This window comes from Rhea pennata, chromosome Z (assembly GCF_028389875.1).
Source record: "Rhea pennata isolate bPtePen1 chromosome Z, bPtePen1.pri, whole genome shotgun sequence".
Taxonomy (NCBI): domain Eukaryota; kingdom Metazoa; phylum Chordata; class Aves; order Rheiformes; family Rheidae; genus Rhea; species Rhea pennata.
This window is the reverse complement of record NC_084702.1, coordinates 45,326,441-45,343,074: the sequence shown is the minus strand read 5'-3', so window position 1 is coordinate 45,343,074 and position 16,634 is coordinate 45,326,441. Positions and strand designations below refer to the sequence as shown.

The window sequence follows — 16,634 nt, the reverse complement described above, 5'->3', positions numbered from 1 at the left end:
TGGCATCTACTCCTGAGAAATGATTAATTAGACTCCATAAATATGATGTCAACAAGGAGATGATACATTTTGCTTTTTAGTGATTGCACAGTTAAATAATTAGTTAATAATAACGTTTTAAAATACTCATTTCAAGCTCCATTAGAGAGAGCAAAATAAAAGGCTTCTAAACCATCAAGGAAAGTATTGAGCTTCTGCAAAGAAAAAATCTGAAAGCAAGTAGTTTTAAAAAGTTGTGTTTTTTTACTATCAAAACCACATTAAGAACTACTGTATTAAGTTATTAGGTTAGACATTTAATATTACGATGGAGTACATTTCAAGAACTAGGCTATGACTGAGGAATGTCAGGCTCCTCACTATGTAGTTGATACCTAGTTTAATATCAGGATTATCTCCGTTGCATCTGCCAAGAAATTAAGAAATGCCATACTGGGTCAGACTTTAGATATCTGTAGCCCAGTGCCCTGTCTGACAGAGGCAGCAAGACATGGGGTTTGGGGAGAGTGTGTGAGCCTGGCTGCAGTTTGTGGTCCATTCCTCTCCAGGCGCTGACACCACTTTATTAGGGGGACGCTAGGAAGTATCTCCCTGCCTCTTCTTAGAGGTGCATCTTCTCTGCTACTAAAAAACTGAGTGATGGAATCTCCCCAACATCTTCAGCAATTAAAAAAAAAAAAAAAAAAAAAAGAAGAAGGATTGAGCTTCTCTGTTGTGGCCTCTTCATGCCTGAGTGCCCCTTTTGCACCTTTTTCTCATGTGGTCCCACTGATTCCCTCGTGGACTTTTTGCTTTTTATGCATTTAAAGAACTTAATAGTTATTAGCTCAAACATCCTCAGCCACGTGATCTTCAGATTCTGTTGTTGTTAATCCTTTTACATTCCTGTTTCTATTTGAACAAATTGTAAAACACTGTCTTCCTTATTCTTCTCATTTTGGCAAGCTTTCCATTTCTCAAGGACCCATGACATTCTTTCTGTGCTTAGGTTTTCTACTGAGTTACTTCTTGTGTGCTTGCTGTCTTTCTCAGAGACAGCTGCTTTCATCTGTGCTGTTAGAGCTGATCTCAACTGTAGTTTGCAAGGTATGAGTTGTTAAAGTATATGTGACTGTTGTTGCAGGTGGTCTCCTCTTTGCAGTTAATGGAATGCCTTATCCTGGAGAGACGGAACCAGTGCAGGGATTTGTGATGAACTTTTCTACCGGAGAAATAATTGATACTTTCAGTCCTGTTAGAAAGGTAGAGTATTGCATAGACTGCCTGGTGCATATAGTTAATGCTGGTAATATCCTATTCCACTTTTTTAAAGACATGTAAGGAAATGAGATGTTTCATAATGTATTGTATGGTATGCAAAAGCAACTCTCTGTAATATAAACTTCATAATGACCCTTGAACTTAGGACTTTATGTTCTACATGTGCTACATGTTTGAAAATTACACCACTCTCAAGACATTCCTTCTGCCAGGATAAGTCTACTTTATTGTTGGTAGACAGTCCTTAAAAGCTAATTTAAGAGAAGGATGAAGACCTGGAATTCTTATGTTTAGATGGTAGTAGGATGTCAAAAAAAAAAAAAAAAAAAAAAAAAACTATATTCCTGAGCAGAAATAAAATTGACCAGTGTAGCCACATCCTTTCTTTGCAGAGTGTTAGTGTGGAAGTTAAGGCTAAACTACTTTCGCAAAGTATTGTGCAAAAGTAAGTATAAATTACATTTATAAATTATGTAGCATTTATACATAATAGTTCTTCTAAGGGTTTATCTCTACTGTTTCTCAGCAGAGAGTTCATTTATAATTGCCAAAATATTTGTTAACGTTTTCAGAATTGGTGGGGGTTAGATATTCTTAAGTATTTGTGCACAGTTACAGATATTTCTGGGAAAAATTGTTATAAGCTTGAGTTCTGAGTGTGTAAAGTAAATCAAGTGGGCAGCCTTTGTAAGGCGATGTAGTATCACTCCTGAACTCAGGAATATCTTCAGAGATTCATGTTCAACACTTCATGTTCAAACATCTTATTTTTTCATATTCTTACAAAACAATATATACACAAGTAAAATACTCAATTATTTTCTTTCATCTGGGAAAAGTTCCATGAGAAAAATTTTGAAAAATTGAAACAGTCGTGCTTTCTCATTTATTAATGTTTTGAAAGGATGGCTACACTGAACTTACAGTTAGTATTTATTGTCTGCACTACTGTATCACATCCCATTTGGTCTATGAAGAACTTCTCACCTATAGATTTTATTTATTTATTTATTGTGGCGGGTATACTGGAGGGGTGTTCAGTAACTGACAGTTCTGAGATCTGAAGTAGAGCATGTATTACAGCTTGCAAGGACAAGTTAGTTCACCCTATTTAGGTTCCCAGTTTGTTTATTAGCAGGAAAAATTCTTAATTTGACAGCCCTACTCAACTCGGTCTAGAACTAGTTTCTTGTTAAGGTCTGCTGTTGCAAGTCAGAGCATCCCTCAGTCATCTGTTTAAAAAAAAAAAAAAAAAAAAAAAAAAAAAAAAAAAAAGTACCTGGAAGTGATAGAAAGATTGATTTAGGGAAGAATCTACTAATTCCTACGTCTAGACTAATACAGAAGATCTTCAGAAAAGGTATTCAGGCCAGAACAACACGTGCTTCTATAAAGGCACCGCTTTCACGGATTGGTTTCTTATTCCAGGTTTCTTGTTTTTTTGGTGCTAAGAAAGTGAAACTCTCCTTACGCTTGGACCTTTTTACTCTGGGAGCAGCAGCAGTAGTTGGGAAGAGACATTTCTTCAGAATAAAGGCAGATATTTTTGAGTTCTTCAGTAAACTAATTTTAAATTGCAGCACAATTGTAGTTACCTTGGAATTTACTCAGCAAACAGTAGTTTATTACTTCTCATGGAAGCTCCTCATTTAATTAGTTGTAGATAGCAAGGTTCAGAGCAAGAAATGAAGTATAAAGCCAAGCAGAAGAGCCTCGTCTGCAAAAACTGAAGACTAGATGGTTTATTAGTATCTTGGATATCCTTTGTTTTCCCACCTCTTATTTTAGCTTCTTCTCTCCAGCCTGTGTCACAAACTTGTCTGTAGCTTTTGTGGTTATGACTAAGAGGCTATAATGCTTTAAGTTACTGATTTTAATAAAAATTACTTGTTTCTGATATTTCTCCTGGTTTGTTGTGTATTATATGCCTTAAAGTCTAATATAATGTCTTTAGCAAATTATCAGATTTTATCTATTAAAATCCTAGCTTGCAGAATAGGATCCTCTATTCACCTACTCCATGTGAAACATCTGTAAGCAATGATACATTGCCATTGAATGCCAACATGCTGCCTTGGAAAAAGGAACAGCTAAGACTTTTGCTAGAGTTAATAGCGAATGAGTGATCTAGTACAGTTGCAATGTAAGCTGCAATGTTTACAGCTGCTATCTTGATGGCATATTTATATGCTACCTCTGGAAAATTAATGCATAAGAATGTTAAGGTTGCTTTCTTTGCTTAAGTTTTAAAATGACATTTTACAGTGGGTATAGCCATTTGTAACTACCAAAAAAGTATTTACCAAATTAAATAGAATATTTCAAAGGCTGAAATTGATTGCAAGAATATAAATAAAGTTGTTCAGCATGAATATACCTAATAATCTGCATGTTATTGTCCCTAGAGAAGGCAAGCACATACACTAGATACGAAATTCCTCTCCCTTTGCTCATGTTAGGCATTCACACCAGGATCTCCTATGATTTCCAGTCTAAGGACCAATCTGAACTTCAGGGATAAGCAGGACTTTCTATTTTCAATCTGATTGTGAATGTTTAGACTCTTAACAGTAATCTGTGACTGTTTATCTTTACAGACTTTTGAGATGCCACATGATGTTGTTGCTTCAGAAGATAAAACAGTATTTGTTGGAGATGTTCATGCCAGAGCAGTATGGAAGTTCACATCCACAGAAAGTATGTTTTTCTTGCTCTTAAGTGTCACAACTTCACATTTTATAGCTTCAGTTAAGTAAATGCTGTAAAGAACCGGGTGGCCTAATGATAATTTTAGTATACTGGGAATTCTGCCATAAGTTGCATGTTATAGCTATTTTCTTTAAAAGACCATTCTTTATAGTACTGTGTGCTCTATTAAGAAGAGTCCTAGGTAAACAAGCTGATCTGTCACAGAAGGAGGAATCAAAATGCGTTTGTTCCACAGTATCTCTTCTGTTGTTAGTACATACATAAACAAAAGCATGACTCTAGCTTTTTAGTTTTTTCATATATCATTTGATGACAAGTCCACTGCTTCCTTAAGGGTTGTAGTATAGGAAACTCTCAGAGGCTGAAATAAAGACACAAGTCGACATAAATAGATCTTCATCTCATTGGGAATATTTACCATTAGAAATGGTAATGAATCCAGTATAATTTGAAGTCCTGTTCCTATTAATTGGAAATACTTCCCAGTTTAATCTAGTAACCTCCAAACCAGGCAGCCTGACTTCGGGGAGAAGAACCTGATTAGTCAGATATCAACGTGGTAGGATTCAGAGAGGGATTAGACCTTTCATAGGAATAACAATATAATCCACTGCTAAGTTGTATAGGCTGGGGGAGGTGGGGAGGGAACATATGAGAGATACAAAGCCTCAGGCTTCAGAGCGTTAGTCAACCGGCTGAACAGTCTGCTGTTATAAATGAACTTCTGGCTAAGCCAGTTATTCCATATTTGTCTGTTTATAATTCATGGATTTTGCTTTGAGGCATCTGGTATCAGCCACTATTGATAAAAGCACATTGGACCAGATAAACTGTAAGTCAGTCTGGATGCGGCTGTTTCTGCATATAGTAATGTGAATAAGAACACTTCTAGGCTTTTATGCAAAGGCATATGAGAACCCCAAAATACTGGATTCACTCACCACTTACAGGTTAGATGAGAAGTCTTGTGTATTACCTTCTTTTTTAACATATACTGCAGTATAAAGCTGCAGTAGCTAAGTAGTCCTTATTCAGCTGGTCTTTAATCTGTCATGATTCTGATTACAATTAACAATATTATTTTTATGGGACTCCCTGAGCCTTTACATGTGCCTGTAAAACCTCTCTATAGCATGAGAATTAATTATTATTGCAAACGGCCATCGTGAATCAAGCCTTTTTTCTTTTTTTAGTGAGGTTCTGAGCTATTGAATAGTTTATATTGATTCTCCTTGGTGAAGTTCAGATGCTAACTTGACTGTTTGCTGTAGGATTGTACGGTACATTTGAGAAAGCTAGCAGGAAAATGTCACTGAGTTTTTCTGAAATGTCAGTTGTCCTGAAGAACAATTGTGTTTTACAGAAATGGAACATCGGTCAGTTAAAAAAGCTGGTATTGAGGTACAGGAAGTAAAAGGTTAGTATGATACATAATGGAAGTGATGGAACCACTGTTTTTACATACTATGACTGCTTGTGCTAAGGACTGTTGGAGAGAAAAATGCTGACTAGTTTGACTGTAGTTTCTGTTCGTCACCATCGTTTTATGCAGTTACTATAAATAAAATGAGCATAGGAAGCAAGAGAAGGCATCTTGTTGCACTGTTACCTGGTAGGCACTTATTTTACAGCCAATTCAAACATTTAATTTCCATTGATGACAAGTGCTTCACAGACACTAGAATGAAAGTTTAACAGTGCATTATTTCCGTATCGCCATCTGGTGTGTCCAGATTGGTATCTGTGTCAGCTCCCTTAGATGCAGAAATAATTCTGAAATGTGACAATGATAGTTACTCCCCAGTGCTGTTTCTCTTCCTTCCTCCCTCCCCAAGCTTATGTGAAACAGCAATTGGTTCATCTCTCTGCATGGTCTTTCAGCGCACAGTCTTGCCAGTTACACTGCACAGCGGAAAAAAACCAAAAAAAAATTTATATTCCGATTATTTCCCGAGACTTACTACTATCTTTTTCCAATTTATCTGCCTGAAAATGAAAAAAGAACAAAAATCGTGTTGGGACTTAATCAAAGGAGATAAAGAAGTATGTATAGATAAGGCTGAAAGGGGTAAGATAATAACTCAGGAAGATGAAAAGTAATTATTTTAAACCATTAATCTTCTGTCTCATAGGTCTCTGACGTGGAAGAGGAAATGTTCATTTCCCTTTCAGAAAAGCAGTACTTGGCTATAGAGAGGCCTTTAAAATGTTAAATTGTTTTTAACTGTTTGTCTTCAAATTCAGAGCTTCTGTGGTTTGCTTAAGGCATGTAGACTCAGAGAAATAATATAAAGAGATATAAATTGCCAAATGCAAACATATAGTAGGATAATGTAGACTGACAGTATAAAACAGTGAAAATCTTATTGCCAAAAATATTATGCTTGTATTTCATCTCTATTGGTACATCAGTCTTCCTGAAGCACTCGGAAGAGAAGTATTACGGCATCAATGGTATGAGAAATCTGGGGATAGATTAATGCATTTGAGCTTTCTTTAGCTCAAATATACCATGCTATCTGACACTTCTCATATGGTACTATTGCATTATTTATATAACATTGGAAAAAATTTGTAAATAGCCATCTTTGAAACTGCCCAGGGTACAGGAGTTAACATAGTCAGGAATCACTGGATGCAGTTTTCAAAAACTCTTAGGACTTCAAGAGCCGAAGTTCTTTCATGAGATGTAGCAGTTCTGAAGGTCACAAATCGATTTGAAAGAACTATAAATGCCTTTTTGTTTGTGATAATACAACATACTGGATTTTTATATTTCTTGTGGCAGTATTATCAAAAGGGGACATTTAATGGATATTAAATCATACACCTATCTGCAAAAATGATTTTTTTCCCTTGGGATTTGCCCATATTTTAAATGATAGCTCCTCATTAGAGGAGAGGAAAGGGCATCTTTGCTAGGAAGTGGTATCATTCAGACTCTCTGCCTTACTTTGGGGATAACGTCAGCAAGAATTAAAACTGTCTCTTTAAATGTTTGTCTTTTGTTTCCTTGTTATTCATGTTATCCTGGCATGTCCTTTTCTTTAATGCCGTGCCCTGTGTTGCTTGATGCATAAGGGTTGCTTATTGAATTTTTTCTTTTTTTATCAGAAACAATTATAAAAACCAGACTGAAAAACAACCCAGAATCAACAGAGCCTCTAAAGAAGGAGGAAAAACAGCATTTGATCCGACAAGCCAGCACTGGAGTTTCCTTTGTTCTTATTACGACTCTTCTAATTATCCCTGTCCTCGTCCTGCTGGCAATTTTATTATTTATTCGGTGGAGGAAGACAACAGTCTATGGAGGTAAGCATGAGTAACTCTAGAGAACAGGCCTCTATTATTCCAGTCCTACACATCACTGAGCATTAAGGGACAAAGGTATGGAGAGAGAGAGAGGCCTATGGTCTGTTTACCCTGCGGTGCAGTCACTGTGGCACTGCATGCAAATTAAGACTCAGCGTGCATAAAGCAACTGCATTCCTGTGTGCCTTTATCACTGTACCTCAAGCCACCACCTTTTCAGAACTTGTACCTATATTTTCCTTTAATTGCTAAAAATAATGAGTATCTTGGTAACAACTACAGTATAGCCATATTATTGTCTAAAGCATTCATTTTAACACTCAGAGCATAGTCTGATTTTTCACTTTGTGATCTTTAAATCATGAAGAGCAACGAACCGTACTGGATGGGTACTATCAAGGTATAAGCGAAAGATGAACTGTTAAAATTTCTGAAGGAATGTAAATGATTGTTCACTATTATCTTGTGCATTTTGTGAGTCAAGCATGTTTCCATTATGTGCATACATCCGTTGCTGTGACAGCTTTAGTTAAGAGTAACAGTGCTAAGTATGTAAAGTTGTCCTTAGTTCATATCATAATACAATAATACACTTTTTGAGAAATTGGTAGACTGTGGTAGGACTTTGGTCATTGCACTTGTTGTTCTGTATGGCATAACTAGCTTTATCAGGTATTCTCAAGAAGGGAAGAAAATGGATGTGGAATACACAAGTAACATAGTTTCATCAATATCATAGGCTGGGACATAATATAAAAGAGCAGGTAATTCAACGTTATAATATTATTGTGTAACTGAACGTGATGTGTTTTATCTGAAGGTTTAATTGTAGCTTCCTGCTTCTTCATGTTTAAACATGTTTAGCATCAAATATGCTAACACTCTGAACTATTGCAGTACTGTAACTCATAGTTAGGGTCTAAAATAGCATCTTTGCATTCCGCTTTGATTCATGCAGTGCCTGAACTTTCTGTGTGAAAGAGCATAATATAGTTACATTGGTAAAAGTAAACTCCTTGCACAGACCAATGGAAACTGAATATAGAAAAAGACAGTTTGGTCATGGCATTTTATTTTCCTTCAGATGAAGCATGGGAAGAGTTACCAAGATGGGGGAAACTTTGTCTGGTTTTTGGTTTTGGTTGGTTGGAGGTTTTTTGCTTGTTTTTTGTTTGTTTTTTTGCGGTATGTTTGGGGGGCAGGCGGTGTTCTCAGAAGGATAACTGCAGTTTTCAAATGTCAAGCTCTGTTTTGCAGTGTGCTGGAAAGTAGTTGTCCACGATAAATGACAAGGTTCTTGTTCTCCCCATAAAGTCTTCATAGTAACATATGTGAACAGTTGAAAAAGTGACATTCTCAGAAATAACTTACATGTGAATCTTCTCAATGGCTGAAGCAGCATAAACTTGAACATTCATAGTACAATTTTTTTTGTTAGGAATCATAATTACACCTTAGCAGAGAAGCTGGAAAGTAACAATTTTATTTTTTTAGAACTGCTGATTTGTGTGTCTGTGTTTTGTACCAGAAAATACAGTTAATGATTTTAAACTTATTCTTAATCTCCCTTATTTTTCAGCTGATGCGGAACACAAACTTGATTCAAGCTCAGGTAGAATTTTAGGCAGACTTAGAGGTAAGCAACATTCAAGGGCTTTTAAGAATCCAGTATCTGGAGTTTGTTTCTGTATTTGGCTCTGCTTGAATAAGAGATTTGAGATCTGGGAATAAAACCTTCTCCGAGCAAGGAGAGAGGGCAAACCTCAGATACTTCATGAGGAAGTGTCTTTAACTCTGCCTTTTGTTCATCGCCATCTGCCCACCAAAGAGGATGTGTCCCTGCTGGTGAGAGACCAATAGCTGTTACATTATCTGTGGGTCTGGTTAATGAAATGAAAAACTTTGGCATTATGGGCAAACTGAATACGGGTAAACTGGTGGGAATACAAACAGCCTGGGCAAAGGCTTTTGATCAAATCATGGATGCTGAAAAAAAATCCTCTGAAACTTGTACTTCAAAGGTGAATTTCCGTCCTCCAGGGTGAATTTGTGGCTCATACGCTGGCCTTTTAAAACGGTTTGTGGGACACTTAGAATAATCTCCACTATAGTGCTGAATTAATGCATTTTTTTTCCTTCCTGTGCAGCAAGACCAAGTTTATGACAAGTGTATCCTTTCCACAGGGAAAGGTGGTGGTGGCCTTAACCTTGGTAACTTCTTTGCAAGTCACAAAGGCTACAGCAGAAAAGGGTTTGACCGGCTCAGCACTGAAGGAAGTGATCAAGAAAAAGATGATGATGATGATGGCACAGATTCAGAGGAAGAGTATTCAGCACCTCCACCCCCACCAGCACCTTCATCATCCTGAAATCAGCCTTTGAGTTTTCCATTATACAATTCAACCCAGAATGTCAGATTCCTTTTCCCTTAAGCACGTTTAAGATTATGTGTATTTAATTGTAGACTGTACTAGTCTGTGTGGGGCTGTACACTGGTTCCTTTATTTTTTTCTTTGGTTTGAGTTGTTTTTTGTTTAAGTGGAGGAGTGTATGGAAGTTTCATATCAGTGCCGTTGTTTTTATGTGAACATCCTAATAAAGCAAACAATCTTTTAATTGTAGCACTGATTTAGAGCAGTAGTACTTTCTCATCTCAATTTTGGGACCTTTTCTGTATTTGTAAATAAGTCCCATTATATGCTTTAGCCACATATTTTTCCCATAAGTCTTCAGTTGCCAATTTCTTTTTTGTGCCTTTCCTCTTCAATGTCCTTAACCCATTGCAGTACAGAGAAAATACAGTGCCACAAGAAAATGAAGCTGCTAAATCTTCTTCTATTTTTTTAAAATCACTAACATTATATTGCATTGAAGGAAAGAAAAAAGTATCTATTTAATTTTTTTCTTCTTCCTGACTTGATGTGTTTCTGGGATGTCTTATTTTTAGATGGTATCACTGTTAGAACACTATTTTCAGAAGCTGAATGTAATTTGTGTAATAAAGTGTTCGCAGAGCATTAGCTGTCAGAGTGTACTTTGGAATTTTTGCATACTTTAAGGTTTTTGTATACAACTTTTGTAAAAGTTACACAGACCACTTAATACAGTGAAAATGTTAATGTCTTCTGCCAGCTGATAAAAAGTGCTATTTTGTATGGAAGCTGGAAGATATTTTCCTATGTCACAAGTTTTTTTTTTTAAGCTAGACTAATAATTTCCGTACGTGTACAAAATCAAGCTTAAACATTTAAAAAGAAATTTTACTTGTATATTAAAACTGCAGGGTATTTACTTTAATAAAACATGGTCACAGATAAGAGGAAACCTGTGTGTCAAATTACATATGCAAAGCAGTCAGGGTAGGCATCTAATACTACCTGATTTGTAGTACTGGTTTTCCTGTTTTTTCCCGCTTCCTTATTCATTCACACAAGAATCCTCATTTCAGTACCCTGCCAATCTCCGGTTCCATGGGTGGTAAGCGTGAGACCTGCTAGATAATTACGCGGCTGTATGAGTCATCTAATGTGTGGATCATGGTGCGACATCAGCATGATTTATCAGTCTAGTTTGAAGAGCAGAGCTTGATTGATCTGCTTTTAAAACCTGTATTATGAGCGGTGTATACAGCTGCAATTGCTACAGGGTTTTATGAAGTGATTTTCATTGTTGTCAGTGCAGGTGTTTAACAGGCTATTGCTAGTGTTGAAAGGAGAGCTGGAAAAATAGGTTTGGGGGTTTGTTTTTGGCAGGTGGGCAGTGGGTTTTGGCAGGAGGATTTTTAGGGAAGAAGGGCAGGGATACTAGAGGAAAGGATAAGATTCCTTCTCCAACCAGCAAGATTTTTATAACTCCCCTCTTTGGAACAAAACTTAATTCTTGGCAGGTTGTTATTTCTCAAGAATAGCAAAATCTCCCGGATAGCTTTCTAAAATGCTGGAGTACAGATTCTGTTTCCTGATTTTTTGTAATTAGCTCATATTCTAAGTTCTTTCCAGCTGATTTATGTTTTTCCTAGGGGTGCAGTGAAAACATCCTGCTTCTGTCTCATTTGTGTGTGTGTGGAGGGGGGAAGGCAAGTGTTATTTTTAGTTATGGACTTGATTGCCTTGTTAGTTAGGAAGGAAGCTAGGAAGGATCTTTTAAAGCTATCTTTAAAGAGGGAAGCCGGTCTACAGGAAGTTTTCCATGAGACCAGTTAACTTACAGTAAGGAAAGCTGCAGCGTCACAGCTATCGGAGGTGGTGGTGCGGGGCATCGGCTCTGTAGGATCATAGGCTTTTGTCAGACGCGATCAGTGAGGGTGGATGTTTCTAGCATTTGAGTAGCTCGTGGTCTGTCCGTGTGATGTTGGCTGTTCTGCTTCCACTGTACCAGGTCAATGAAGATTAAGGGCAGCTGCCTCCTTCCTCCTTTCCTTGATCCTAGTTTCCACTAAAAATACTGCTCTGCTGATGATAGGAGGAGCTGAACACAGTTTAATTGTAAATACAAGCTAAGACAGACTAATTCAGCATTAATCATGGTCCCTGCTCTCTAGGATTCAGAGGTTGGACTCTGCAAGAAGCCATGGGGAGACAACTGGATTGAGTGGCAACCAACTGCTTTCCAGCAGCAGGCAATGCACTTTGGTTCCTCCGGAGGAAGGTCGTATGCTCTATTTTCACATGGGTAGGATGGCAGAACACCTGCGCATGCTTGAAGGCACTGAATGTTCTTTATCTCCTACTCTTATCAAAGCTGCATTTTAAAGTATAATCTACCAGTTACTTCATAATGCAATAGAAAATTTGCTGCTTTCTTTTCTTATAGCTCTAATTTTAATAAGCTGGTAGACCATCCTGTATCTCAGCAGGTTACATGCTAATATTGTTATTTACGTATTAAATGTTGAATGCTGGTTATTTGGTGGATTCAGAGCAAATGTATTTTAGTTATAGTAATTTTACCAAAGAAAAACATTTAATTGCCCATTTTAAGATTTAAAAGTCATGACACTAACTTTCAAGGATTGCTAATTAAAAATCTTTTCTCAAGCCTCTATGAGCTGGAAGAAGTTAATGAAAATGTTCAGCCTTTACAATAGGGCTTAAAATTAAGCTGATAACATAGCTAAAAATCTTTCCCTTTGGTGGCTGTTGTATTGAGCATCTCCCCATTTTGAGCGATCTGCCATACTGGAAGTCTCCCAGGTGGCAGGAAGGTGGCTGCTATCCTTGGTCAGCAGCGACGGGCAGTTCTCAGGAGCTCGCTCTGAAGCAGCTATGTAGGAGGGCAGCCCAAGACAGCTGCCAAACGCCATGAGGGGAACAAACTGAACTCTAACGTGTGCAGGCCTAAGCGAAACTAAGTCATCTGAAGGTGTCCCAATTAAATGAAATTACCGTCCCAATTAAGCAGCTGTCCTTGCCATAAGTATCATTATGTATAAAATGATTCCTTGGGAAGCATCTTGATTAAGTAGAGTTTTCTAATTAAGCAGTGCACTGTAGTAGTTAATGAAGATTTATAGATCAATACAGTAAGTTGCAGCAGTTTTTTGCTTGCCAAAGCTTTATTTACTTGTGTCTTATCAGAACTTTTAGGTCAGTTGTGTCTGTCATGCTATAGGGTGTTAGGATTAAGTGTGGGTCACAGTACAGAGCAGGGATTTCTGCCTTGCCATTGAAATACATGTGTGTGAACTATACTACTTGCGTATTAGCAATACAGTTTGGGGGGGGGGGTCACCACGGAGCTACTCAACAGTAACTGTATTTATTTGTACATTAAGACACAGTTCTGACATAGTGTGTTATGACACATTGGACAGTTTGTTTGGATTCTTGTAATTATTATTTGATGCAACCAAAAATGGGGAAATTATTTCTCAATCTAGGTCTTCTAGACTTTGGAGCTGCTCTCCAATTCCTGAGAAAATTTAGTGCAGAGCTAAACATTAGTGACAGAAGAAAAGAGGGGAGCTAACAGCATGGAAGAGGATTTTCAATCTGCAAAGACAGCTACTTAGCCAAGCAAAAACTGTAAACTCCTTGCTGTTCCTGGACACTGTGGATGGAAAACCAAAAGGAGCATCCAGCTGGCTTTGCTACACAAGCATTTGGAGAGGTGTGTGGGAGGAAGGGTGCGTGGGAGGCAATCTGGGAGTTGCACTAGAATTTCAATGCTACTGGCCTTGAAGGTACCTTTTCTGAGCTACTGCTTTCTTTAGCTCCTTTCTACTAGAGTTTCTTATTATTTAATTGCACCTGAGGCAGGCCATTCTGCAACCAAAGTTCTGACTGGTTTCATTGTACAACTTCAAAGATGCAGGAGATGTGGGGACAAAACCTTCTAGGGAACTGTGCCAAAGCTATCATTTTGAAGATGCAGTAGAACCTCTTGTTCCTAGCAAATAGTCAGTGATAGCAGTCAAACAAGCTTGTTAATAGGAAATATTGTCAACTAAATCTAAATCTTTTGTTTGAATTAGAATGTAAGAAGAAAAGAGAGGTAGGCAACCCACACTCTTAGCCATAACAGTAAAAAGGATAAAGTTGGTACTTTAACAGTCATGTAAATTTAAGAGCATAACCCTTCTCCACTCACTTCAGGTCCATTCCACAGTGCTTTGATACCCACCACCCATATTTATGATTGTTTTCCTCAGCTGTAGTGTGTCCTAAAACTTCAGTTCAAGAAACAATTATTTGCAATGAAAAGGACTGAATCCCACAACGTTGCCATTTTTTCTTGAGGTGGTTGGGTCTCACATTGGACACTGTGCCATGCGTATCAAACTGGAGGAATGTCTTTTCTCCAGGCACCTCTATGTGAGACCTTGCTCAGAGCAACTGAGGTTTAAGTGAGCACTAGCAGGTACCAGGGTGCTAAGGACACTGCAACGCTATAGCCAGTGTCTGGAGCAATCGCCAGTGATGGAGCAAACTTATCTAATGCACAGTTTGTTTTTATGTAATTTCCTAAATGATGGGCCAGCCATGCAGCCTTCAAACAGGGCTCTCAGAAATGCATATATACTCCCATGATTAGCATCTGGTTCCAGTTTCTGTTTTGATGTATCCCAAACCAGCACCGAAGTTTTTACTAATTTCTTCTCTATCTGAAGAAGCAAGCAGCCAACATCACAAAATTGATGGCCAGATGGATGTACTATTTCTGAATGAAATCTACCTGGACATATTATATTTCTCCCTACTTCTCTACATGAAGACATTTTGTTAATTAGTCCTATTATCTTACAGAGCCGATGCCTTGCACCACCACCTCCGATAGCTGTGACACTGCAGCTCTCCTTACTGTAAGTTAACTTGTCTCATGGAAAACTTCCTGACTTTCCCCTTTAAAGATAGTTTTAAAAGATCCTTCCTAGCTTCCTTCCTGACTAACAGTTAATTAGCTGTTCCCAGATCCTACTGGCAGATCTACCATCAGGAAAGAGAACACTTTGGGTTGTTCTTAACCTGCTGGTATTGGCCATAACCATCCTCCCTCTGCCTCCTCCTTTGTTTCTAAAGAATTTTCCTTCTCTGCTTGCTCTAATCCAACCTGCTGACAAAATCAGAAATGTTTTGAAATGGTCAAATGCAAAAAACTTTGTGTTGGATGATAAGCAGGCTTAAAATAAATGTGCTAAATAAAGATCAGACCTTTTTAGTTAACATGCTAAAAATTGCTGAGAACTATATAATGAGTCCCAAAATATAAAAGTACGTTTGTTGAGAATGTCGTTTGCCAAAGAAAGACTTAGGGAAAAACAGCCATTGTGCAGCATTTCCTACAGGTACTGTGTTTTCATGGTCTCCATGGGTGACTCAGTTAGTGCCTGGTGTGCGGAGCAAGCTCCTGCGGGGAGACACTGCCACCCTGTGACCACACTAGCAGGGAAGCAGAAGTGAGGTTTAAGTGCAAGCTGTTTTAGGTACCTGTATAGTAGAAAATCCCTCAAGTTTGTGGATTCAAACATCTGGAAGTTAAGAAACAAAAGGATTAAGTTTGCCAGTGTAGTACCGTAACCATCTGCTAAAGTCTGTTCTGTTGTTACTTAGTCCACTCCAAGATCTTTAATTTGTTGGTGGTGAGAGATGTCTCTGCACGAACATTCAAAATGCAGTTTATCCACTTGATGGGGTATCCCATCTATTATTTACCATATATCGCTGAAACTCTGCACTATATATAGAACTCATTTTCTTGTGGCCTTTTCTATGCTATGCTGCCAGTTTTGTAGAGTTGTGAGTATTTTATATTTTGCAATATGGCTGGGAACTGACGAGTGCTATTCGCTTTGTACAGAAGAGGGAAGTGAGGCATGAAGAGATTTCAAGTATAAATTGTCAGAAGCGTCAACTAACTTGGAGTACTGAGTTTGTGAAATCTGATTTATTCTTTTGAACCCACTTAGTCTTAAATATTACTTCGTATCAGTTGGTTAGAGTGTGATGCTGCTGATGCCAAGGTCACGGGTTCAATCCCCGTATGGGCTATGCTGAGGGTTGGACTAGATGATCTCCAGAGGTCCCTTCCAACCTTACCAGTCTATGATTCTATGATATGTTCGAGGCAGTTCCTGCCATCAGCTGCAGCTCTGACTACTCCAGTTTTGCTGATCAAAGCTCAGAGATTCAAATCAAACAGTCAGAAAACACCCTTACAATTAACAACTGGTAAGTTATGAAAGGCCTTATCCAAGTGACTTGTGGAGCACTGCAAGGAAAATCTGTAGCAGGGCAACATTGACTCTGAATGATGTTTTTCCTACAACCTTGAATCTTCCTGGCTTGTTTTTACGGCGTGCCTGTTTCTGCTGTCAACGCGGCAGGCTCCCTGCAGACCCCTTCTTCACTATACCATGTTGTGCAGCCCCAGAGCAACACGGCTGCACCCAACTGCAGCCAGGAGCCCTGTGGGAAGAAAGAAGTGAGAATCTATCCTCAAGGCCTGCAGTAATGCCCATTACGGTGGGACAAATTAATAGGCAGCTTAGGCAACCTGAGTCTGCTGTTCTGTGCTTGCAAATGCAGTATGCATCTCCATACCAGTACTCAGAGAGGAGGAAGGGAGGACTGACTGGGGAATGCATCTCTCAGGATTAACAGCTGCTGAATCAAATGTTTTAAAATTAAGTTATTGTCTAGTTTGCTGCTACCTCTATAGTTGAGGCTTCCTTTTCAAATTAAAGCTTGTTTGGTACTGTTCTTCTTCCCAAATGTCTGCAGGACCTGAGTATCAAAGTTTCCACAGTAGGCTAGCAGGGGTATTAATATGGGTAGAACAGTGTAATACCTATTGCCCTGAAGACATTGCTAAATCCTGTTTGTTCATATGAGTTTTACCCTTTAATTTAAAACAGC

At 38.2% G+C, this 16,634-nt stretch overlaps 1 protein-coding gene across 4 annotated transcripts in view; it reads left to right on the top strand.

Moving 5' to 3' along the window:
• Positions 1-10,301, top strand: part of PAM (peptidylglycine alpha-amidating monooxygenase) — a 136,236-nt gene extending 125,935 nt beyond the window's left edge. For 3 of the 4 annotated variants that reach the window (XM_062599075.1, XM_062599077.1, XM_062599074.1), the window contains 6 exons: positions 1,124-1,242; positions 3,858-3,957; positions 5,333-5,386; positions 7,084-7,281; positions 8,861-8,917; positions 9,466-10,301. In XM_062599075.1, coding sequence (XP_062455059.1) covers positions 1,124-1,242; positions 3,858-3,957; positions 5,333-5,386; positions 7,084-7,281; positions 8,861-8,917; positions 9,466-9,650 — 713 coding nt within the window. In that variant the 3' untranslated portion in view covers positions 9,651-10,301. The remainder of the gene's footprint in view (positions 1-1,123; positions 1,243-3,857; positions 3,958-5,332; positions 5,387-7,083; positions 7,282-8,860; positions 8,918-9,465) is intronic. The other variant, XM_062599076.1, reaches the window with a different exon arrangement.
• The last annotated feature ends 6,333 nt before the right edge of the window (positions 10,302-16,634 follow it).